Source organism: Rhinopithecus roxellana, chromosome 16 (genome assembly GCF_007565055.1).
Source record: "Rhinopithecus roxellana isolate Shanxi Qingling chromosome 16, ASM756505v1, whole genome shotgun sequence".
Lineage (NCBI taxonomy): Eukaryota > Metazoa > Chordata > Mammalia > Primates > Cercopithecidae > Rhinopithecus > Rhinopithecus roxellana.
Window position 1 is genome coordinate 107,972,963 of NC_044564.1, and position 26,419 is coordinate 107,999,381.

Sequence of the window (26,419 nt, forward strand, 5' to 3'; positions counted from 1 at the left end):
AATATCGCAAAAAACATTCTTAGCTTGTGGGCTGTACAAGAACAGGCAGCAAGCTGTAGTTGCTAACCTGTGGCCTAGACAGGCAAACCTAGGATTAGAAGCACTGAGTAAGGCCGTACAACTGTGTAGTGAAAACCCATTCAGAAGGGAAAGTCCAAGGTGGAATGTTAGTTTTCTTTTGTCCCCCGCAATTTTTCCTCCCCCGGATCATTCTATATCTTTTTCCTGTTTGCTTTGTCAGGATTGTTCTCAATGTGCATACCTTCCCATACCTCAGGCGTTTTGTCTCTCGTGGCCATTTGTGTTTAAATTGAGGGTTTTGGGAAGACTGAAAAACATTCAAGACCCAAAGTAATAGCTTTCTCACGCACTGAGAGAGATCGTTCCATTGGTGTGAATAAGTCTCTGTGTACCCACCTGATGAAATATAATGCTGGCTTCTAGTTCCCTCACAAAAGAAACAGGCTTCCTGTTTGCGTGACTTGGGGGCGACTCCTGCTTTTCCCTGGCTGCCCATCAGTTGGCGCCTTTTGCCATCCTTTTTCCCCAAGCCGGCTTTGGGGGCCGCGGTCGCTCCGCAGCTCGCGGGTCACATGGCCCGCCTGAGCAAGGGGAGCCCTGCGACCGAGCTGCGAGGCGGGAGGAGGTGAGGCTCGGGCGCACACCCAAACCGCGCTGCGCCCGCTCCTTCTGGGCCCCGGCGATGGCGCCTCCACCGGGATGAGCTAGCCAGCCTGGGCGATACCAGAGGCGGCCCTCGGCGCGCGCAGGGGACCGAGTTGATAGCCCCAACCAGGTAGGTTTCTGTTGCGCACGATCTGCCCAGCCCTTTTGGCGCGGTGGTCGGAGCCCTGGAGAGACACCAGAGCACGGGGACAAGGATTAGGGGTGGCCACAGCTGGCACAAGCAGGGCAGCTGAGGGTTGGGGAGAGGCTTCGCAGAGGGCCTGTGCCCCTGGCAGTGCGCCTCGGGCAGGCGGGTTGCCTAGCGGCCCTGCCCGGAGCTCCGACCGCTTCCTGCCGGAGGATTGCGAGGTCCGGCAGGGTCCCCCGCGCTGCAGGGGCCCGCGTCAGTGCGGGGATGGTTGAGTGCGGCGGGGGCGCCTCCCTGGCCCTAGCCTGCGCCAGCTGCGCTGACAGGCCAACAGAAGGACGCGAGGGGGGCGCGTGCCTGTCTGGGTAAGACCCTCGCCGAGCCTAGCAGGGCCGAAACGCCAAGGGGCCTGGCGCCTAATGGCCGCCCGCAAGCAGGGGACCCTCGCAGCGCGTCCACACCTTAGGTTCGCCTGGCGCGCCGAGAGCGCGGCCGCAGTGTTGGGTTTCTGCGGGCGACCTCGCAGCCAAGGGCTGGGGGAGGGCGACTGGGCAGAGGAAGGCGTCCTTCCCAGCACCTGGAAAAAAACAGCAGAAGGGAAGGAGCACAGCGATGGAGACGGTCAGCTCGGCTACGGGTGGGAAACTGAGGCTCAAGCGTGGCAGGGACTGCCCAAGGTCAGCGACAGACACTAGATCCAGTGCCCTGGACATCGTCCCCCATACTTTTTCCAAGAGGGAGGGTTAATTAGGTCCACGTGGGCGTGTCTCACCCTCTTTCTGGCCCTTGGCTCGGGCGTCGCCAGTGTCGCACTGCGCTCACGGTGTCTTGGGGCGTGAGCTCCTGCAGGGTCGTTGTGACCCGCATCCCCTGCTCGACCCAGACTCTCTCCGGGGGGCCGCAGGGCGGCTCCAATGATGATCTCACCATGCGGACCATTAGCAACACATGCAGGTGTGTGTGCGCGTGCATGTGTGAGTTTCTCCAAGACAACTAATCCTTCTAAGGGGAAATAGCTTTTTTTTAGGGTTGAATTTCTAGAATGCACTGCACTAGGTACTTTATGAGGTGAGAAGAGAAAACTAACATTATTAGAATTATCAGAATGTTGTAAGGATACGCTTATTAGAAAACATCCAGGAAACAAAACTCCAAAGGAGAAACAAAATAAAAATAACTTAAAACTTCAACTTCTAGATGGTTTAGATTTTCTGCATATCTTAAAATTTTCTCCATGTATACACATTTGAAGTTTTGAATCAAAAGTGTGGACCAAGAAATGGTATCTTGTCTTAATTTGCATGTCTTTGATTACCAGTAGGAATTAACACTTTTTCTTCTGTGTAGTAGCCTTTTGCATTTCTGTAGGTGAGTTGATTGTTAATTTTTCTGCCCATTTTTCAGTTGGAGTATCTTTCTCTTCCTAGTTTTTAAGCACTTTATGTGTATTACACATTAAAGTAGTAATTCTTTGTCACATGTTGCACTATAGGGAGTATTTTCTGTTAATTTTTACTAGTTCTAATTCCAAATGATCTTTTGGATACTTTGGTCTATTTTTTATTTTGATGGTTATATGGGAATATAAATTTGACAAAACTCATCAAAATATATATTTAAGCGGTGCATTGTATTGTATGTAAACCGTACCTCAATAAAATTAATTTGTAAAGGCCTAGAAAATTACGATGCTGGGTAATGAGAGAGAATCTGCCTAGTCAGATAGTAAAACCTGTTATAAAGCTTTCGTAATGAAAATGACATGGCACTGGCACCACAATGTAGGGAGAGATAGCTGCCAATATCCACAAACAGATATATATATGTAATTTAATTTATTATAGCTATAGCAATTTAAATCACGAATAAAAAAATGGACTTAACAGGTGCCCTGTCATGTTCACCTTCCCAGTGTCTAACACAAGACTCAGTGTTTAATCGAATGCTTAATTATGATTATAAAAGTAATGCTCTTTGCAGAAATGTAGATATCAAAACAGGAAATTGCCATCCCCATACCCATCATTTCTCCTTCACTAAATTATACTCCACATCAAAAATAAATTGGTCATATCTCTGCATATTTTTCTGTAATTTGCACTGATATAGTTCGCATTTCTCCCTTCTGGTCTTAGTCTACTTGAGCTGCTGTAACATATTCTCAAGGAGTAGGTGGCTTAAACAACAGACACATTTATTTCTCAAACTTCTGGAAGCTGGAAGTTCCAGATCAGGGTGCCAGCATGGTCAAGTTTTGGTGAGGGCCCTCTTCCTGATTTACATGTGAGAGAGCAGAGAAAAGAAGTGATCGCTCCTGTCTTTTTTTATAAGGGCACTAATAAAGAGCATGCATTACTGAGGTCTGCACCCTTATGACCTGATTACCTTCCAAAGACCCTGTCTTTGCATACCATCACATTGGAGATTAGGATTTATAACACGGATTGTGGCTGGGGAGGAGGAGGGCAAACGTTCAGTCCAAAGCACAAATCTAGCTACGATTTCTTTTATGTCAACATATTTAAACCTTTCTCTTTCTTCTTAACATGTTCACAGCATACCCTTTTATGATTCTCTAAAAATCTGTTCCCTTTGCTAGGTATTTCATTTGCCTGCAGTTCTTCCTTTCTTCCGTTCTCCCTCCCACCCTCTTCCTCACTCTCTCTTTCTTTCTTCTTTCTTTCCTTTCTCTTCCTTCCTTTCTTCCCTTTCTCCCTCCATTCCTCTCCCACTCTTTCTCTTTTTCTTTCTACTACAAACAAAACAGCAATGAACATTTCTTATCCATCTTTGGTAGCATGTGTTGGCATTTCTGCAGAGTAGATTCCTAGAAGTAGGATCGTTATGTCAAAGGGGATGCACATATAAAATGTTAATAGATACTGCCCCAACACCCCAACATTTCCTCCAAAAACTGCACCAATTTATATGAAAGTGCCTAGTTGTTGAACTCTGCCACTCCCTCTTGAAGTAAATTAAATTCAGATGTTAAATATAGAGATTAATTATGGAGAAAGGGATCTCTAGTACCAAGTCTTTTCACCTGAGCATCATTTTTCTGTTTATTAATGACTTTTTAAATACCCTTTGGTAGAATTTTGTAGTATATGTATATATTCTGCATATTTCTGAAATTTATTTCTAGGTATTTGGGTTATTTTTTCCCTTTTGATTGGGATTTTTTATTCCCTTAGTTCACTGGTGATTGTTTACATGAAAGCAATCATTATAATATAGATACAGATATGAACATGTAATGCATATATATAGTACCTGTGTATATATACTTGCTATGTATATTATATATTATTTTTGCATATTAATTCTGGTACCAACCATGTTTTGAAAGTCTATTGCCATTTCTAATGGTTTTTCAGTTGAATTTCCTGGGCTCCAAATTTGTGCAGGCAGTCGTGCATATTGGTTGAGAACGTGGGTTCTGGACACAGTCTGCCTGGGTTCAAGTTTTGCCACCTGCTTAAAAGCTTAGTTTTTTAAAGTATAAAATGGGCTTAATAGTCATACTTCTCATAGGCTTTTTATGAGGATCGATAGATGAAATGCTTAGAACAGTGCCTGGCACGTAAGTGCTCCGCAAACATTTACAAATAAGTCCATCTCTACACAGTATATGACCAGCTCTTTGATACTACCAATTTTATAGCTGAGGACCTGAGACCCATAGAGGTCAAAGAGGCTATTTATTTGCTCAACAAGCATTGAGTGTCTTTTATGCATAGTTCTATGCTGGGTCTGTGAAGCATACCAAAGATAAATCAGACTAAATCTACTAAAAAGAGATTTAAAAGTCCAATCAGATCATAAGTCAAGGGCCATAAACAAGGCCATGGAAGACAACAGGCATCATGGAAAAACATGAGCTTTGAAATTTATCCTTGTGCTTGAATTTCCTGCTTGCAACTTGTTAGCATCAGTTTTTTCAACTAAATGGGATTAATTCCATGCTATATGTAGTATGGCCTTAATAAGCGGTAGCTGTAAATAGATGAGTCTGAAGTAGAAAGTGACAAATGAATGCCCTGGAGGAAAAGTTCATAGAAAGGGCCTCAGTACTTAAGGGGAAAAAAGAGATTCTTTCTGGTTGGAGAGGTCAGGGTTGGCTTTTGGAAGAGGTACCTTTTGAGCTGATTCTTGGTTGAGTTAGACAGTGTGAGGAGTAGAAATGCAGCTGGAAAGATAGTTGGAACTGGATTGTGAAGAATGTTGGCAAATAATTTGAACTTTATTCTACAGTCATGGGGGAATCATTGAATAGTTTTACAGAAAAGAGTGCCATGTTCTGACTTATGCTTCAGAGTATCAGATGGATGCTGATCAGGTAAAACATCACCATCATCTGCACAGTGTCCTATGCTGACAAAGGGCTATCATAGCTATTGTCTCTTCATTGTCACAATGACTTTTTTTTTTTTTTTTTGAGACACAGTTTCACTGTGTTGCCAAGCTGGAGTGCAGTAGCACAATCTCGGCTCACTGCAACCTCTAACTGCCTGGTTCAAGCGATTCTTCTACCTCAGTCTCCTGAGTAGCTGGGATTACAGGCACGTGCCACCACGCCCAGCTGATTTTTGTATTTTTAGTAGAGACGAGGTTTCACTGTGTTGACCAGGATGGTCTCAATCACCTGACCTCATGATCCGCCCGCCTCGGCCTCCCAAAGTACTGGGATTACCAGCGTAAGCCACTGCGCCCAGCTGAAGTATTTTTTATTTTCCTATTTCACAGAGAAATAAAATAGGCTCAGAGAGATAAATGATTTTTTTTATACAAATTGATCGAATTAGTGAGCATTAGGACGAGAACTGGACCCAGATCTTTTGGCTTGTGTTGCTCATTCTGGAGGTCAGAAGCTCTGTTAGGAGCCTGTTGGAATCAGCTGGCTTGGAGGTGCTGAGGAGGAACTAGAGTGCGGCAGGCAGGAAGGCTTGACAAGGGGAAGGGGAGGGGAAAAGAGGAAAAGAGAGGCATAATAAAAGAGGCTGTAGATGTGGGATTAGGAAGTGAGTGCATGGAGGTGAGAAGTTAGAACTAACTAGTGTTTTAGACTGAGTTGCCTGGGAAAGTGGTGGTGCCATTCATATAGTGGATTTGGGAAACATAGAACATTCTTGAGCACTCATCCCCTGACTCACACCCTGGTATTGTGTCTCCCACACCCGTGGATCCTTTAGTTTAATTTTCAGAAGTTGCACTAAAATGTAACTGTTGTTGTCACTCCATTTATTCATCTAAGCCCTAGTTCATGTTCATTTCTCAGAATCTGTGTCCTTTACTGTCTTCCCTGAGCCCTACACTCTAGACATGGTAACAGGTAAAGAGCTCTGTTTAGGGAAGAGCTGTGTTTCAAAGAGCACATGCAAAGCATAGATAAGAACTGGCTATGTATTGTTCTGTAGAATCGGAGCTGTAATGGTGCAATCATTATTAGGTCAGCTCAGAGGTGCCAGTCAGTCCACAGTGTCTCTGGAGTGTGGGCCTCAGCCTGTGACATCATGGGCAACTGGAATTCTGGAAAAAGACAATCAGAGTGGTAACATAGACATAGCCCTCTTGTCTCACCCTTATGATTGGGCTGGGAATTAAAAAAAAACTCCTTCCCCAAACTAGCAGTGAAAAGTCCTATGTTTTTATATCTGTTCCCCTAAGGCCATTTATCTTTTATCTTTTTGTTTGTTTGTTTGTTTGCTTTGTTTGAGACAGGGATTTTCTCTGTCACCTAGGCTGGAGTGCAGTGGTACGATCGTGGCTCGTTGCAGCCTCAACCTGCTGGGGCTCAGCATCCTTCTGCCTCAGCCTCCTGAGTAGCTAGGACTACAGGAACATGCTACCATGCCTGGCTAATTTTTGTATCTTTTGTTGAGACTGGGTTTTGCCATGTTGCCCAGGCTGGTCTGAATCTCCTAGGTTCAAGCCATCCACCTGCCTCAGCCTCCTAAAGTGCTGGGATTACAGGCTTGAGCCACCACATCCAGCTGTTCATTCTTCTTAAAAGCAGATCAGTAAGGTGAAATAAATTATAGGTGGCATTGGACACCACAGCCTACTGTGTAACGATTGGTTAAATCTTTTAAGAAAATGTTTTAAAAAGTAAACAAGAACATACTCCTGAATGACTCTATAACTCAATGTGGTTGGATTTTCAGCAAAGCAGTCATCTAATCTTGAATGAAGGATCTGATCCCAGCTCCTGTGTCCTAGGTAGGTGTGGTAGGTTGCATTATTGTTCAAAATGCCCCTCCCTGGAGTACATTTCTGCCCCTCCCTGGAATACATATATTTCTCCAGTATTGGCTTCAGGTGTGGCCATGTATCTTTTGGCACTCCCTTCATGCAGGAAAATGACGTAACTCTGCTCTGTTGAACTTGTGTTATTATGTGGCTTGTTCCAGTCAATGAAATGTGGGTGGAAGTGACCTGTGTCACTTTTGAGAAGTAGCTTTGAGAGCCCGCTTGTGGTGCACTATTCCCCCTTTTTCTCTCTACCACAAAACCAGCAACGTTAAAACAAAACAAACAAACAAACAAACAAAAAACAGTTCTACCTGCCTGGGTCCTAGAGTACAAACAATAGGCAACAGAGGCACAATTGACCTATAAAGGACAAGTAACATGAGCAAGAATTAAACCTTCGTTCTTATAAGCCACTGAGATTTTGGGGATCATTACTGAAGCCTGTCCTTATTCGTGCAGTGTGTAATGATTGGGGTTGGGGGCTGGGTCTTAAGCCCTGTGAGCATTCTAAAAAAATTTCCATACTCTCTGAGCAGATTGCTAGATGCTTTCTTTTCTCCTCAGGATTTAGAAATCGGCCTGTTGCTTTTTTTTTTTTTTTTTCTATTGAATCTTCACTTTCCCCTGCTTCTGCTCTGTGGGAGGAGTAAATCTGCCTGTCCCATTGTTTTGGCCAATGGATGATGAGTAGACTTGATTTGTGACACACTGAAACAAGGATGTAAATGTACCTGCATGTTTTGACTTGGTCTCTTGTGCAGCTTCCAGGCAACATAGGAACACGCTCCAGGTGACTGTTTCTTCTGCAGCTCAATCTAGAAGGAGGGGCATGTGGCATGAACTAATTCTGACCTACATTCTGGAGCTGACCCCAACTGAGCCACAGCTATCCACAAACCCGTATGCAGGAAATACATGTTGTTACTTTAAGTTAATGAAGATTTGAGACTGTTAATCACCCCAGCAAAGCTGATTAATATAGGCAGGGACTATGTGTCCTCTGAACAGAATCCCTCTCTTTTCCTTATTGTCAGTGGAACAGCAGTCTCACAGACATAGTTTTAAAATGAAGGACTATGTGAGATGTTAATGATTTTATTGTCCCCAGTAGGATAAATTCCCTGGGACCCAAGGTTATCCTGATGTCAGTACTAGGTGTTCCCATTTCTTTCCCCTGTGACATATCATAGTAAGTAATAGTACTTACTATGTGCCTGGCATTTTCCAAACTGCCTGCCCTATCTCATTGTCTCTAGTTCCCGCCTCTAGATTGATCCAGCTCCCTTGTGGTAATAGCAAAGGCAGGGATAATAGTCTGAGCAGAAAGCCATTTGAATGCCTCCTTTTCCAAGGCCAATACTGCAGGAGTGTGAGCTCAGCCCAATTCTAGTATTGGCTTCCATTAGTAGTGATGTGGAACTGGTGAGACTACGTGGATGTGCAACCACATGATTTGTTAACTCCATTGCCCTGAGCAGAGCAGAGGAAGAAGCAACCAGTCTGCAATATGCTGGACGTTCATAAACCAGCAAGACTGGGGTTGCATACTATTCCAACCTCTCTTTGTTTTGTTCCCTCTTTGGGTACTATCCTGATCTCTTAGTACTAGGATAGTCTGTCTCACCTTTGAGTCCCATAGTACAATCTGCTTCTGTGGCTGAAATGAAACTTGTTTCTCTACTTGAGAAATTACCATGTCACTGTACTATAGATATTTGATATTCTACACAACTGTAGAGGCTAACTGCTGTAATAAAGTCCAAAAATTATTGGTATCTAGACACAGTGGTTTATGTATTGCTCACAACACAGTCCACTCTAGTTTGGGAGGGTACTGGGAGGTGGGCAGTGGGAGGGACATCTGTTCCATGCAGTCCCAAAACTGGGATATGTAGGTACAGGATTCAAGGACCCAGGCTTCTGCCATCTGGTGACTGTACCCTCCTCTAGATCCACCAGGGCTGTCCATTCAGCTGGCAGACGGGGAAAGAGAAAGTCGAAATGGCACATCTGTTCTCAACTACCTTGTCCCAGGTGTCACTGCTGTCACTTTGCTGACAAGCCCTAGTCACATGACTCCACCTGGAGAAGGCAAGCTAGGAAATGAGGTCTTTCTGTGTGCTCAAGGGGAGAACATGGATATGAGAGCACTGGCTGAGTCTGCTCCACAGCAACCTCACATGATTCCTGGGCAATCCTCCCTTTGCAGTAACTCACAAACTACACAGTTTTCCTCCAAATGTGTATAAACCTCATTATGCTTCTGAGGCAAGAGATTTACTTTCTGTACTGCAGACACCATTTAGTTTTGCATTGACCCTACTAGCAAAGGACTGGCTTTGTCCTTTTAATTCTGTTTTTTGGCAGTAGTCTCTTTTCCATCAGAACATTAGACCTGCTTACTTCTGAAATATTATTATGAGTTTGAACATATGGATAGATTTTAATGGCATTTTTACTCTGCATTATTTTGCTTTCTAACGTATTTTATATTCACAGTAACCCTAAGAGACGGATATTATTATTTCCATTTTAGAGCTGAGAAATGTAAGATATAGAGAGGTAAACTGACTTCCCAACAAGTGAGAGGTAGAGCTAGGATCCATACCAACATGAGCCTGGCCTCAGGCCCATGCTCTGAATCATTACATCACACAGCATTTTTTCCTGGACCAAACTGAGGGCAACTGTCTCTTCCATATTCACCTCTGCCTTTCCCTGCCCCACCCACACCCCCTTCATTGAAAAGCTACTCATGGATCTTCCTCCAGATGTTTCCTCCCTCCCCAAGCCTAGAGCTCTAGAGTTTGCTTGCTTATGGGAGATACTTCCTCTCATTGGTTCCCATGATCTACAAAAATAAAATGGGAGAACAATCAGGATTAAATTAATATGCAATGTTAAGTATAGTTGCGTGAGATTAGAAACATGTGAATGAAAAATGACGTTAAATAACAAAGATATTTCAGAGAATCCTAAGTATTCCTTCTCTTGTTGGACAAGATTTTTTTGGAAATTGCTATATGCACAGTTAATCAACAAGTATTTTCTGGGCCCTTATGCTGGAACTTGCTCTAAATCTGTATATTTCCTTTGTGCCAAGCCTTGCTTTTTTGCCCGTTTTAAGAACCTATTGTCTGTGTACCTGGTGAATAATGATCCTAACAGCCTACCTGGAGATTTTCTGGCACATTATAAACCTAATTAAGTATCTTTAGGCATGGAGACTTGGTTGGATGCACTGAGATCTTGTTACTCATAGAAATAATAAAAACATCCCAGAGGCTGTTAGCAGACACGACCAAAGAAAGGTTTACTGCAGAAAATACTTTAAAGTCTCTAGAAGCTACAGAGCCTTGAATTATAATTTCTGGTTTGATATGTGCTGAGTTCAGTTATTGGCCCTTTGTTTTTTTGTTTTTTGTTTTAAAAAAAAAAAAAAAAAAAAGCTTACCCTTACCATTCCCTACTTCCTCTCTCTTTAGGTTTGATTTCTGATGACTCTGGCCTGAGTTCCAGGATGTTTTTTTCTTGGGACCAGACATGAACAAAAGTTGACCTCATGAGCACTTCAACCTCTCCAGCTGCCATGCTCCTCCGGAGGCTGCGGCGACTCTCCTGGGGCAGCACCGCTGTCCAGCTCTTCATCCTAACAGTGGTGACATTTGGCCTGCTGGCCCCCCTGGCCTGTCACCGACTTCTGCACTCTTACTTCTATCTGCGCCATTGGCATCTGAACCAAATGAGCCAAGAGTTCCTGCAGCAAAGCTTGAAAGAGGGTGAGGCTGCCCTCCACTATTTTGAGGAGCTTCCCTCTGCCAATGGCTCAGTGCCCATTGTCTGGCAGGCCACCCCCCGGCCCTGGCTGGTGATCACCATCATCACTGTGGACAGACAGCCTGGCTTCCACTACGTCCTGCAGGTGGTGTCCCAGTTCCACCGGCTTCTTCAGCAATGTGGCCCCCAGTGCGAGGGGCACCAACTCTTTCTGTGCAACGTGGAGCGCAGTGTGAGCCATTTTGATGCCAAGTTGCTCTCCAAGTACGTCCCTGTGGCCAATCGCTATGAGGGCACTGAGGATGATTATGGTGATGACCCTTCAACCAATTCGTTTGAGAAAGAAAAGCAGGACTATGTCTATTGCCTGGAGTCATCCCTGCAGACCTACAACCCAGACTACGTCCTGATGGTAGAAGACGATGCTGTTCCCGAAGAGCAGATCTTCCCAGTCTTGGAGCATCTTCTGCGGGCTCGCTTCTCTGAGCCACATCTCAGAGATGCCCTTTATCTCAAGCTCTATCACCCCGAGAGGCTCCAGCACTACATCAACCCAGAGCCCATGCGGATCCTGGAGTGGGTTGGTGTAGGCATGTTGCTGGGGCCCTTACTAACCTGGATTTACATGAGGTTTGCCAGCCGCCCAGGGTTTAGCTGGCCTGTAATGCTCTTCTTCTCCCTGTATAGCATGGGTCTGGTGGAGCTGGTGGGTCGGCACTATTTCCTGGAACTGCGGCGGCTGAGTCCTTCCCTGTACAGCGTGGTTCCTGCCTCTCAGTGTTGCACCCCAGCCATGCTCTTCCCCGCACCTGCGGCCCGCCGGACCCTCACCTACCTGTCCCAAGTGTACTGCCACAAGGGCTTTGGCAAGGACATGGCACTGTACTCGCTGTTGAGGGCCAAGGGAGAAAGGGCCTATGTAGTGGAGCCGAACCTCGTGAAACACATTGGGCTCTTCTCCAGTCTCCGGTACAACTTTCATCCCAGTCTCCTCTAGGGTGCCAAGAAATGCCTTTCTGAAGTTGGCCACTTCTTGAAGATTCAAATATTGATCTCTTTATTTAGACATGGTTGCCTGCAGGTATTTCACTGTTTACTGTTGTTAGAGATATAGGCACCGGGGCAGCTGAGGAACATGAATAAGTCAAGAGCCTTGGCTTTGGTAGCCTCCTGGCAGGAGCAGCAGTTTGCCACAGGTCCGGACCTCTCCCTCCACACAGCCACACTGCCTCATGCAGTCTGACCCACCCAGTGAGGATGCATTTGAACCCTGGTTATATTCTCCATCTGTTTTTAAGCTCTGCTTTGTGATAGAGCTTGTGACTGCCAAAAATCTTGTGCACAGTGATATGACTGTTTTAGGATCTTAAGGGTAGGATTTTGTGAAAGGTGAGATCCTTTGGAATTGAGTTCTTTCTCATTGGGTATGAAAATGGATGTATGTTTAGAATATATGCCTAACGAGGCAGGACCATGTAGATAGATTCCATTTGTTTCCTTGACCTGGTATAATAAAAACTGATAAAAGCCGTGCAGTGCCCAGCATCTTGGAGGCAGGTGACCTGGCTTTTCTGTTACCTGGCATTTTCATTTCCTATATATCTGTAGTGCACTGATAATTGATATTGTTAATGAGAACTTTAAGGCACGACAAGATCTGGAAGAGCTTCTGAACCATCACAGTCAGATTGCTTATGTTGAGTAGTGATTTAACATTGAACATTTCTGTACTGCTCTGACTCTTTGAAAACTGGACATTTCAGAATGATATAGTGTGGACGAGCTCTTTACAAATGGCATATCATTTTTCCTGACTTTGCTGGCTGACTGCTTACCCTCATTTCTTTTTCTTCTAGGTAGCATGATGTTATAGGAAAAAAAAAAAAAAAAAAAAGCATGGACTGAAGTCAGAAGACCTGAACTTTTATTTCAGATCTCTGCCATGCCCTAATGATGTGACCACCTTGGGCAGGTCATATAGTCACTCTGGGTCTCAATTTCTTCACTGGTAAAATGAGGGCAGTAATACTTACCTGTTAAAGTTACCTTGAGGATTAAATGGCAGAATATATGTAAAACACCTAGCAAGTGCTTAGTCCATAGAAGACACTTGGCAAACTTTTCTCTCCTATAATAGACATATACAACTCAAGCTTATTTCAGAAAAAAATATTGGTGATGTTGTTTAAAGTATGAGATAGGGCGTGGGGCTGCCACCTATGTACCAGCTATTCCAGACCAAGCCCTGCTAGAATAAAGACTGACTTTTCATTGTGACCTCTGAAGGATGTGCAGCTCAGCTTTCACCTAGCCCCACCGTCAGCCAAGCCGAAAAGAAGAATTGTTCATTCAAACTGGAAATGATCTCCAGTTTGGAAATGAGACTCCTCATGAGCTTATTCTAAGATCAGAGTCTGAAAATTACTTTTCTCAAAAGGTACAAATAAAGGTATTTTAACAGTACTATCAGACTAGTGACCAACAAGTTTCTTTATGAGGATGGATGATGATAAAGAGTTCAAGCAATTGTCCAGTTTGTTTCGATGCCACAGTTTGCTTTTAAATTCCCACAGGGAACTTCCATCTGGAGACCCACTCAACACAGAGGGATTACATAAAGGTTGATCACCCACACTCTGCAGATGAACAAATTGAGACCCAGAGATGCTAAACTGCTCTCCAGGTCACAAACCTGACAGCAGCATAGCCAGAATGGGAACAGAGCTCTTCTGACTTCAAGCCCCGGCACTTTTTTCTTAACCAGATTAATTTTATGAATATCTATGTGGTCAAAGTCTCTTTTGTAAAATCTGACTATAACCTGGACTAAATCATGTCTCTGTAAGCTAAGATGGCAGAAACACATTGTCATGTTAGTTTGGGGGAACAAACAGATCTAAGTATGTGTTGTAATGTTGTAGTGAGCTGTTATGTATCCCCCAGCAATGTCCAAAGTGATCAGAGCTACTAGATGACTTATTACAATGTTCAGATCCCACTCCTTCATTCCTTCTCTCCCAGTGACCTGTCTACCCCCAAGCTTTAGAACTGAACCATCTCCAACTTAGAACTCATTAGAGTTTGTTGCACTGGTGATTGGATCTCCTCATGAAAGTTTTTTGACCAATGCCAGTGGAGCCACTTTAAGCTAGCCAGGCCCAAGATAGGGAAGCACTGCTGGTTTACTTTTCTGCTCTTTCTAATTCAGTTGTCTATTGCATGCAGTCATCCCTTCCCTTGACTTCTCCATTATGGAAGGCTAAGGCCATCCTTTCTTGTCCAGTTTCTCTACCTACACACTAACATGCCTTTTCCCCATGGAGCTGAACTCTGTCAGCTGTCCTTGGACATTTTCTGCAGATGCAGGCTTAGTTCTGCTCTTTTGTTCCCACCCACTTCTAAATCTTCCTCCATTTAATCCCTTATTCTTATAAGGAGTCTAATTTTTGTGTGTTGTCCTTGATTAGGGCAGCTGACAGCTTTACACCAAAGCTGAAGTCTCTCATTTAATCCTAAGCAAGGGGCTAGAGAGAACTAAGATATCCTTCCCATATCAAGGGACATAGGTTACTAGAAGGGTGGAGGTCTCTTAACAGGCTCACTCACCTTTCAGAATTTAAATTATGATCAGGCTTAAGAAGCTCTCTCTTGTGACTGAGTGTATTTGCATAGATATGTCTGTGAAAATAAAAGCACCCATTTTACTAAGGCTTTCTGAGAAGACTTTTATCCTTCTCTGTCTTTCTTTTTCATGAATGGATTTTTCTGATGTAGCAAATAGTATGGGCTCCCTGCCCCCCCGCACAGTTTTGCAGTCCCAAGGGGGCCATTCAGAAGTATTGGCTGCTGCCTGCACAAGCAACTGTGGCCACAGATCCCTGGATCACAGCAATATCAGAGCATTTATCCGTCTTTTTCTGGGTTAAAAAAATTGGGGGTCACCCCTGCCACCCAAATCATCTTACCTCTCACCAGTATACCCCTGGTACAGTGTGGTGATCATTCCTTCACTCTTTCCTGCCTCTTGGTCTAAAAGTCTTAGAATAAGTTGCAGAGCTGCCATGGGTGGTATTCCTGTCTGTGCTCCATTAACAACCCCAAGAACATGCAGCAACACCTGTAGCCTGAAAGAAAAAACCCAGCCTTCCTCTGAGAGAAACACAGGAAACACAGGGATCCCTCACACCCATCCTCCCCCAACTCCCAACACACACTGAAAACAAAACCACTAGCAACAACAAAGTGAAAAACGGCTGTGTGTGATGATGGAAAGACTTCCTCTTAGCACTTGCCATTCCCTCTGCTTGGAATGCATGTAACAAACATTGTATAGGAGCTAAAAGTGTGCACTATAACCAATTCTCAGTCACTAGACCCCATTCTTTGTTCCTCTTCTTCCTGATTTTCTTCCCTAGACCATTTCTTTTTGTCCAGTATTCCTTTGGTTCGTAGGCAGTTCCACTGTGAGTCTTGTACTCTTTCTCATTCATTCATTGCTCACTATGTGTCATGTTCTATTCTAGGTGTTGGGGATATAGCAATGAACGAAACAGAAGACCCCTGACACTGAGGAGCTCATGTTCTATGGGGAAGGTGAAGCAGAAAAAAACTCAAAAGAATAAATAAGGGAATTTCAAGAGGTTTCAAGGAAATCTAACTAGGTAATGTGATAGCAGGACCTAGGGATAGGGAAGGACATGGACTGCTTTAGATAGGATGGGAAATCAGTTGGGGGATATTAAAATTGAACTAAGACCTGAATTACATGGAAAAATTCAGCCAAGGAAAAGCATTCCAGAGAGAGAGAGCACGGCAGTGCAAAGGCCTTGCAGAAAGAATCAGTGTTAAAAGTCCAAGGATGAAAGAAAGCGAGTGTAGCTAGAGCTTGAAGAAGGAGGATGGGAGTGGGAAGACATGAAGGTAAGTTTGCAGGGGCCAGATCATATCAGGCCTGGAAGGTGATATAGCTGTTTAAAGTTTATTCTAAATGCAATGAGAAACCAGCTCCTAGCAAGATAATAAATTGCTTTGCCAGAACATTAACTGTCCATTATTTAGTTCCTTTGCATTCTGCATAGGCTGGTCTTACAAAGGTTCTGTGACAGTAGGGCACCCATTAAAGATCTATTACATAAGGGAACGTGGGACATGCAAGAGCCGATGACAAATGTAGAAACCCTCTGCTTCACTTGGCATCTCTGTCCTTTTCCTCGTCTTTCTGATATTTTAAAGCTACTGTGTTCCTACATACATATGCTATCTGTTCCTTCATTCTCTGATAAATTCATCATTTGCCTTTACATTTTCATCATTTTCACCCCCAAATGGTTAACGTAGGTGCTTTTTTTGAAATCATTTTATTCTTTCATATTTCTGTGTCGGTCGCTAGGAGAAAGACCAGGAAAATCTGTTAAACTCTAAACCAAAAATTCCCATTCACTGCAGAGTGATGATTCGCAACACTGCTGCGATTCAGGCAGTGGGGTGTCCTGAAGTGGCAGCACTTCACCACTGCAGTCCTAATAAATTCAGTCTTTTTGTTTTGTTTTGTTTTGTTTTTTGGTCTGCTAGCTCTATTAAATTTCCAATCATCTTTGACATAGTCCCAAAGATTTTCCAAATAGTATCCAACCTAGAAAACAGTTTCAGTTAATAAGCATTTTTCAGCAAATTCTATTATAGTTGGGATAAAAATATCCAGTGACTTAAAATTACCCAACTTTACATCATGTGGTGCTGTAACTCAACAGTGCATCGTACAGTGTATAAAAATCCCACAGTAATCAACTCCAATTAAAGTGCCTCTCCACCTAAATTAAATTACCAGTTAAATAAATTCTCCCGGATGAGGAGTGTATCTAAGGTAAATTAGATTAGTTCTATCAAACTTGTATTCTGCATTTGCACTGTGATATTCTCACCATTTTTCTTCAAATAACAAGAATGCACAATGCAAATGTTTCCGTTAAACAAACAACAAAATCAGTTAACAATTTTTAAGCAAACAGCTGTAATCTAATTCCCCATTGTGGTTTTTTGTTTGTTTGTTTGTTTTGTTTTTTTACCTGCAAACATTGGCTGCCATTTAATTTTGGAAAAGAAATACACAGAATTTTCAGTTTTCCTATTAGGCATGTTATTCACAGATTTTGGGATTCAATGTTTCTAGCTTTACCCCAAGCAGGGCAAAATTTCTGGTTAACCAGTTTTCAAGTCAACCAGTCTGTGTAGATTCATTTCCAGGAATGTGTTTGTGCAATGCCTCTTGTCCTTCTCAACCCTAACTTTCTCCAGCCCCAGTGTATCCAGAATCCATTTCCAACTGGAGTTCAGCAAAAGTTTGGCTTCCATTTAGCTCCCCCTCCAAATAAGTTTATAAAAGAGGAGGCAGGCTTTCATCTCCTTTCTGGATTGTACACATAGAATACATCTAAATTTTAAAAGCTATGTATGTAAAAAATGGTGTGTGTCTGTATCACATTCAAAATCTAGTTCATGTATTATTCTGCAAGGAAATACATCAAACAAATTAATCATGAGTAAACCTAAATTTAGCAGTTTATCCTTATCTTAATGAATACCTAAATCCTGTTTGCAATATTCACTCAAATGACTCAAGCTTTCTCCTTTTTAATCTTGTTGAACTTTTAGCTGAAATGCCGCAATCTGCAGAAACACATTTCCATGTTTGAATCAGGAAAGGCTTGGAAGAGATTAGAATAACATTATATTTCATTTTACCAGTTAACACCACAGGAAGAACTATTTCAGCCAAACTAACCCCTTCTTGTCACACTTAAACGTTAACCTTAACCCCAACGTAGACACATACTAAAATTCAAAATTGTATCCCAGGAGGCCTTTAGGACAAATTAATTTTTGTTCTGTGAAAGGCACCTTGTGTCATGTTTCATATCAATTTACATTTATTGAGTGCCTACTGAGTGACAGGTGCTGTGCTCAGTGCTGGAGACTCAAAGGTGAGTGAATAAGACATGCCTTCTTCCTTTCAGAACCTTGGCCCCAGTGAGGGAGTTAGCAACATGGGGTAAGTCCTGAGATGGCAGGATCACACGGTGCTGTCTATAAATTGCCCCAAAGCACTGAGACTGTAAGTCATCCCAACTCCCTTATCTTCTCTGCAACCTCTTTTCTGAGGACAACATGATCCAACAAAAAAGTCTCCTACCGACAAAGAGAATGTTTGACACAAACACTTATTTTCAGAAACGATTGTCTCCCAAAGCACTTGGCTTGTCCAAAGATGACTTACCTTTTTGGCAGTCCCTTGCAACACCTGTCTCAAAAAACAATCAAGCTGAACCCAAAGAGTTTCATTGTCCACCCCTCCTTGCTGACAGAAGCTTGCTGATCTGCAAATGGAGAGAGGACTGGGAAGGTCACAACTTGTCCTTGCTCCCTCAAGGTAAGTGTCATCCCGTAAAGCTTGCCTGCTGCCTCATTGCCTTTCCCAAGTCTTGTGCCAAGTCAGTGCTTCTCATATCATAACTTCACTGTAGCTGGTTGCGAGTTGGATCCAGTCTTCTGGAGTTCCCCTCACCGAATGACTACAGCTCACCCATCACATGATGTAAGAGTGCCCTTCTTTGAACCCTGCAGGGTTTTTAACCGATGACCACATATTTCTTCCACCTGTTCTTGTCAGTGTTTCCATAGGGACCCACAGACCTGAAAAGACACATTCCTTACTTTTAAAAATTAATTTGTTTAGACAACCCACACTGGTATTGGCCAGAGTCCTCAGACTGGCTCTGAGGATAGCTGACTAAGTTGCTGCTCCAAAATGCTGGAATATGTCATCATTCACAATCATTGTTCATAACCGTCTGACTACCCTGAACACCCTAAACTTTACCTTCAAGGATTCTCTCATCTGAATGAACTAAGCAGAATAAACCGAACAGTAAGAGTAGGGCTTGAAATCCAATTCTCAACTAATTAGAAAGCATGTATGAGCTAAGAGTTTCTTATCCCATGCCAGGAGGGAAATGGAGAAATTTGATTTATATGTGAAAATTCTGCTTTTCAGCTTTCACTTGCCAAAGATAGGACAACTCAAATGAAAAGAAAAAATGGTATTATCCATTTATTTTCTCAAAAGAGATGCTGGAATGCTTTTTTACATTCTCTTCATACATGGGCAGAGTTTGTGCTGTAAATTTTGCAAGTTGATTTCAGTGCAAGAGATGGTCGCAGCATTAGGATGCATTCACTGGCAAGTAACAGAATCTAGTCTCCCAGGGGCTTAAGCAATAATGACATTTAATTTTCTCACCTGGCAAGAGGTCTGGAGAAGGCAGTTGCAGCAGTGCAGTGATGTCATCTAGGACTCAGATTCTGTCTGCTCTTCTGTTCTGCCATCTTTTGCCACCTTAGCTTCTGCAGCTTCAAATATCATGTCCTCACAGAGCTGCATTCAATGACAGTAGGAAGGGGCTGCGATAAAAAGCTTCCTCTTGTAAAGTCCCTTGGTGGCTGTTTTGTTTATTTTCCTCCTTCCAGGAAGAGCAATTTCAGGAAGTCTCCCAGCAGACCTCTCCTTTTGCTTCGTAGGGCCAGAAATAGGCCACATGCTCACTCCTAGACCAATCACAGGCAAAGGAAAACAGGACAAGCCCAGCTGCAATTCATTCCCTTGGGGCTTGGATAGGGGCCCATCTTCTATGATCTCAGTGGCTCCCTACCCACCACCTAAACAAGATGGGGCTTTTTTCTGGCCAGGAAGAAGAGGCACATGGATAGCTCTTTGGTAAAATGTGAACAGTAACTGCCCTGTTGCTGGGGGAAGTGATCAAGACTTTTAATATCCTTTCTGCTCATGCCATTTTATTTAGAAATTGAAGTAACATGGAAATTTATTTTAATATGGTCATATGGTTAAGTTAGGCACATTATTGAAAACATATTCTAGCTGCTACAAGATTAATTGAAGATATCAAAGCGCTTTGAGAGGCATAGCTTCTTAGATTCCTGGTGGCCCATAAGATTGCATTTTCTTTCTCATATGATAGGACATCTGAACAACTGAACATGAAACATCATGGAAACAATAAGATCATTGTTGCTACTTTCAAGGAAGTACAGATAATCAAATTCAAATTGGACATGGGATTGACCAGATGGCAATGGAAGCTTGTGCTTATTTTCAATCTATTGTGGAATTGTCTTGAATTGTTGATTTGGGACCCATGAAGAGCTTTTTATTTTTTTGAAAATAAATTCACAATTTCAGAAAGTAGTCATATGGATTTTGATGTATAGTATAAACCATGCTGTAAATTTCTGAAGCTCTTTTTGTCATGCAAATATTAATACATCTGTGTCAGAAAGTATTTTCCTGTCTGTATTCAGTTTCAAGAAAAAAAAACTATGATAATGAAATTAAATTATGTTCTCCAAAAAAACACAGTATCCCAGAAAAGATATAGAGGAGTCTGACATGAATCCCAGGAGATCCTGAAATTCCTAGAGATTTGAGCAATGGGTGACACTTTACTCTTCAAGAAAGGAGTAAGAATGAAGATAGGAACTAAAGTCATTCCTACCAACCAGAAACAGAATTGTGACCTCTGCCTAACAGATCCCACAGCTCAGTTAGCACCTAAAGACATCATGTGTCACCAGTCTTTGGATGTAAGCAGTCATGTTAAGATTAAATTATGCAGAGTTTCCTTTGTTGGTAACGCTCTTTCTCAAGCCCCAAAAGTCCTACTAAATATTTCTGGGAGTCTGCAAAAAGGTACCTTACACGTATGTACTCACAAAGAAGTCTGCTAGCTACAATCATCACAGAGCATCTACTTTATCTTTCCTTTCCAGTTCTGGCTCCACACTGCCTTGCAAAGTAACTGGAAAGGCCTTTTACCCTCGCTTATAGTAGCTATTTTGAAACCACCAGTGCCTGTGCCAGGGGTACTATTTTTTAATGCTTCCCCAAATATCAGTTCTCCAGGCTAGGGTAGACTGGTGCAGCAAGACCCAGTGTCTTCTCAGTGGCTTGCCATGACAAAAGTTTGTTTCTCGCTGACACAAAATCTAATTGAGATCTGGGCAACTCTTTAGGGCAGCTGTTTTCCATGAAGCCTCCCTGGTCAACTAAGCAGGTTTAAATTGATAACTTAATCTTGGTTACTCACTAGCTCTTTGCTTCAGGCTGCAAATGCTGGAACTAATCAATACAGCTCTACTTTAACTGCAAGAGGGCTAAAATGTGCAGAGAGGTTCATGTATATGAAAAGGGAGGAGAACAGATTTTGGTGAATACTAGTGATATCTACTTTACAGGTCAGTACTTGGTTCTGGGGGAAAGTGGAAACAATGACCCTCTTTCTAACTGTTGCTTTGTTTTGTCACTTGATCTTGCAATCAGTACGGCTTATGTTCAGAATCTCAAAAACTTTCTCATCAGTACACTCTATCGTAGGCTTCAACATAGGTCAAGGGTGGAAGAAAATGCTATGCCATCTTTCCCATTCTCTCTGACTCGAGTGTGTGTGTGTGTGCGTGTGTGTGTGTGTGAGATTTTATATATGAGTCATTATATATTATATATAATATATGTATGAGCCATGAGCCATTCCTTCTGACTCATATATATATATATATTTCATGACAAATTTACATACACCCTCTTTTCCCATTTTTTTCCATCCTCCTTCAAACAATAACCAACTTGTTTATTACTGTATTATGAAGTCAGACCAGTGCTTGGAATTCAGAAATGTGTTAACGACTGAATGGATGAAAGGAGCGATTGGTTGATGAGTGGGTGAATGGATAAATGATAGTCCTCTCTATCCATAGATGATGCAACAAAGGGAACCTGGTTTCACTATCTACCCTATGAACTTGTCCTGTTACCTTGAGCCTAGTTGTAGTCCTTCTGGCTTAGATACAATTTTTGCCTCTTTTTGGGGCTCCCTTTGGATAGAAATTTTGTTTAACATTAATTATGTCAGTGTCAGGGGTTCAGTTTAGGAGCTGAAATCCTACCATTCAGGGATTTCTAATTAAGGAATATCCACATGAGAATAATACCAAATAAAAAATAAAATACCTTTTTATTAACTAAGCGCCCACTTCTCTCCCAGGGCAGAGATCTTTGTTAAACCAAATCCAATTATACCATGTAAGTTTGCAAACCTAAGGAAGTTTTCCATCACTTCCACCCTGGGTGATGAAAAGGTCTGGAACAGACCAGATACAATTTGTGCACATAGTACATACGCACAGGACAGAGAACGGCCATGTCCTTTCCCAGTGTGCTGCAATAGGGGCCTGTAATTGCCCCTTATTGGGGCATCAGCTTAAGGGAACATCAGCTTAAAGACCCTGCTCTCTAATGGAATGTGGTTTGGTAATTGCCTTGTGCTTTGAGTACTTGAGTAATTCCTCCTCCCTCTGGAAGAAGCTAAAAAGTAAGGAAGACAGAGGGGACGGGGGTGGCAGAAACGCCTCTTCCTCTCCAGACCAAAGTGGAAATGGGAGGAGAGCTGGCTTCTGCTCTTCTTATACATCTTGAACGTAATCTTCACTTCTCCTTTGCCCAAGCCCTTCAGTCCTTTCCCCAGGATCACATTCATTCTACTCCATGACAAAATGACAGTTTTGTCCCCAATCTAGGTCAGTGTCCTCACTCTACTACGTGCTTCCTAGAGAGACAAGTTCAAACTAAGGTTTATAACCACACTTTTGTATAAAGTTCTTCTTATTTTTAATATAAAACTTGCTATGCACTAATACTGAAATCAATATAAACTTTCTTTTGCCAACACATGGATTTCTGGTCATGTGGCCCACTATTAAAAATTCTTGGCAAGCTTATCACAATGAAGAGCCAATTGCTAGATTCTGCTGCTGAGCTAGTCTTCATCTCCTTAACATATTTGCCATAAAATTTTTAAAAATCCATATTAATGAAAAAATTGGGGAGACAGGGAAAGACTATGGTATGATATAGACAGTGTGGGAGGGGAGACTTTGGATGGGGCAAAAATCAATATTCCCCTTTCTGGCTTCTTTCACTATCTCCCATTGCCTCCCAATTATATGCCATCATTTCCCCCATTCACTGTCACTTCTGCCAGCCCGAATAAGTGTAAACAGTCTCTGTCTGTGCCATAAATATCAACCTATTGTGATAGTTCTGTTAGATTAACACAGTTCTACTTTGTTTCCCATTAACAGTACTATTTATTTAGTAGTTCTGTCAACAAAATTTCAGAATAGACAAATAGTGTAGACAGTGCTTCAAAAATATTGTCATTACTGCAGAATCTTGAAAACGAAAACAAAAATGGGGGCAATTAAAAAACATAAGTAGTGATTACAAACATGCCACCAGAGAAGATTGTGGAACAGTGCCCCAACAATTAAAGAAAGAAATGACACAGAAATTCTTCAGTTTTCAGGATGGCAGATAAGAAAAAGAACAACAGAACAACTTGCTGAAACATGGAAACTCTCACTGCTTATAGGATAACACCTGGCTGAAATCAGTTGGAATCATTATGGCCAACTGGAGTCTGTGCACAACAAGCTTGCTGACATCACAGCCTGAATTTCCACTGCATGTTTCGTACTAACTTGCCCCAAATTTGCACATGTATTCCATGAGGTAGCATGAAGAGATAACCGTGCATGACACAGGACTTTCCAGACCTCCCCTTTCCTTCTACCAATCGGGTAAATCCCAGAACCCATCCCCTAAACCTTAATAAAAGTATTGCCTTATAGCCAGCATGTGGCGATAGATTTGAGCTGGACTCCTGTCTCCTTGTTGGTAGACCTGCAATCAAAAGTTATTCTTAGCCAGGCATGGTGGCTCACACCTGTAATCCCTGTACTTTGAGAGACTGAGGCGGGTGGATCACCTGAAGCTAGGAGTTTGAGACCAGCCTGGCCAATATAGTGAAACCCCGTCTCTACTAAAAATGCAAAAAATTAGCTGGCCATGGTAGTGGGTGCTTGTAATCCCAGCCACTAGGGAGGCTGAGGCAGGAGAATCGCTTGAACCCGGGAGGCAGAGGTTGCAGTGAGCCGAGATCGTGCCATTGCACTCCAGCCTGGGTTATAAGAGCAAAACTCTGCCTCAAAAAAAAAAAAAAAAAAGTTATTCTTTTCTCAAAAACCCAGTATCATAGCATTGGCTTCTAGCACATTGGGAAATGAGCCTCTTTCGCTCAGTAACAATGGCAAATAAGTACATTAAAGGATGCTTAACGTTATTAGTCATAAGGGAAATGAAAATTAAAGCCATAATGAGATACTACCACACATTCATTAGAATGGCTAAACTTTTAGGAAACTGAACATGCTGAGTGTTGGTGAGGTTATGTAGCCACTGAAACTATCGTACAGTACAGCCACTTTGATAGACAAGTAGGCAGTTCCTTGAAAAGTTAAACATACACTACCTTTTGATCAGATCCAGCCATTCAACTGCTAGGTACTTACACAAAAACAATAAAGAAAACATGTGTCCATATTAAGACTCGTACAGGAATATTCACAGAGCTTCATTTGTAATAGCCCATAACTGGAAACCATTCAAATGTCCATCTGCAGCAAATGGAGAAACAGATTGAGAGTATCCATACCATGGAATACTACTCAGCAATGAAAACTATTGATATGTGCAGCAATATGGATAAATCTCAAAATAATTATGCTGATTGAAAGAAGCCAGATCAAAAAAAAAAAGTGTGTATAATGTCATTCATGTAAAATTGTAGAAAATGCAAACTAATCATTATAGTGACATGAAGCAAATAAGGGTTGCCTGGAGATGGGAATGAGGTGAGGTGAGGTAGGGAGGAAGAATTTACAAAGGTGCATAAAAAAACTTTTAGAGATGATGAATATGTTCAATGTCTTGATCGCAGCGATGGCTGCGTGAGTGTATACACATGTTGAAACTTACCAAATGTTATGCTTTACATATACGCACTTTATTATGTCAATTATATCTCATAAAGTTGTTGTTTAATAAAAGACTTTTTTTTTTTTTGAGACGGAGTCTGGCTCTGTCACCCAGGCTGGAGTGCAGTGGCGCGATCTCGCTCACTGCAAGCTCCGCCTCTGTGGTTCACACCATTCTCCTGCCTCAGCCTCCCGACTAGCTGGGACTACAGGCGCCGCCAGCATGCCCAGTTAATTCTTTTTTTTTTTTTTTTTTTTTTTTTTTTTTGTATTTTTAGTAGACACGGGGTTTCACTGTGTTAGCCAGGATGGTGTTGATTTCCTGACCTCATGATCCGCCCACCTCGGCCTCCCAAAGTACTGGGTTACTGATGTGAGCCACTGCATCCAGCAATAAAAGACTTTTAACAGTGGTTTTTGCACCAGCCAAAGATGAAGGAACCGGCTTGTATCTTTCCATTAAGTTTTAAATTACTCTCCGGAAGCTCCCTTGAAAGTGTAGGTCAGCGTAGAGGAGGGGTGAGCGTGCTGAGTCACCTATCACCCCACTGTGTTTTATCCACTGGTTTGTTTATAGTTTCTCTAAAGATTTCTTTCCAAAAAGACCAGGTTAAGAAAAAAAAAAATGGAGTCTTTAAAATTCACTGGATCTTTAATGCCCGCTAGCTGTAACCTTTTATCAATCTAAGATTCTATAAATGAGGAATTTTGTAAAATACTGTCTTTTTTAACTGAAGATGCCTTCAATTATAAAAGACACAGCATATCCCTTTCCTTAACAGCTTTTCAGGGGAAAAAAGCAAAATAAATAAGAGTATACTTATTATGAGATGCACGTCAATTTCAAAAATGTTCTGAAGTATGGTTTTAGAACACACATTCCAGCAAGTAGTCCTAGAGTTTTGGAAAGGGGTGGGTGGGATTGGCCTTCATAAACTTAAATTGCCTGAGTTGTGGTCTCAGCACCTGGGCTAGTCTCAGGCACCATCTCCTTCCTTTAAAGAAGAAGCAATACACTACAACCCTAAACAATGTGTTCAACACTAGTTTTGGTTTGTTTTGTTTTGTTTCTGTTTCCAGGCTTTGTAGATGGTGAGGTTATAGCCAAAATCCCGCTTAACCCTTAAAAATTTAAGCTAATTTTCCTTCATTTATTTATTCAATCAACAAAAACTTATTGGGCACCTGGCACTATTCTAGAGTCTGGGGACAGAGTAAGAAACAAGACAGATGGAGTCCCTGACCCCATAGAACTTACATTCTAACAAGAAAACAAATATTTAAAAAGTAAACAGCCAAAACACAACATGTGTTGGGCATGGTGGCTCATGCCTATAATCCCAGCACTTTGGAAGGCAGAGGCAGGTGGATCACCTGAGGTCAGGAGTTCGAGACCAGCCTGTCCAACATGGTGAAACCCTGTCTGTACTAAAAATACAAAAATTAGCTGGGCATGGTGGTGCCCACCTGTAATCCCAGCTACTTGAGAGGCTGAGGCAGGAGAATCACTTGAACCCAGGAGGTGGAGATTGCAGTGATCTGAGATCGTGCCATTGTTCTCCAGTGTGGGCGACAGAGTGAGACTCCATCTCAAACAAAACCAAAACAAAAAACACAATATGATTTCAGATTGTG

The 26,419-nt window shown here is 42.4% G+C and overlaps 1 protein-coding gene and 1 long non-coding RNA gene across 4 annotated transcripts; one reads left to right on the plus strand and one right to left on the minus strand.

Annotated features, from left to right (window-relative positions):
* Positions 1-522: 522 nt before the first annotated feature.
* PGAP4 (post-GPI attachment to proteins GalNAc transferase 4) lies at positions 523-15,815 on the plus strand. 3 transcript variants are annotated; one of them, XR_004054073.1, is made up of 3 exons: positions 523-796; positions 10,552-12,232; positions 15,367-15,815. XR_004054073.1 is itself a non-coding variant. In XM_030920319.1 (3 exons), the coding sequence occupies exon 3, from the start codon at positions 10,629-10,631 to the stop codon at positions 11,838-11,840; it is 1,212 nt and encodes a 403-aa protein (XP_030776179.1). In that variant the 5' UTR covers positions 574-796; positions 6,979-7,033; positions 10,552-10,628; the 3' UTR covers positions 11,841-12,395. The 3 variants fall into 3 exon arrangements, 2 of the variants coding, with proteins under 2 accessions (XP_010372455.1, XP_030776179.1); XM_030920319.1 differs by lacking the exon at positions 15,367-15,815 and adding an exon at positions 6,979-7,033 and having other exon boundaries at positions 574-796; positions 10,552-12,395; XM_010374153.2 differs by lacking the exon at positions 15,367-15,815 and having other exon boundaries at positions 10,552-14,554.
* Positions 6,208-19,329, minus strand: LOC104670803. The gene is made up of 5 exons (XR_004054074.1): positions 19,140-19,329; positions 18,117-18,532; positions 14,809-14,967; positions 7,798-7,881; positions 6,208-6,343 (listed from the first exon to the last, which is right to left on the minus strand). It is a non-coding gene; the product is annotated as an uncharacterized LOC104670803 (long non-coding RNA).
* Between the last annotated feature and the right edge of the window lie 7,090 nt (positions 19,330-26,419).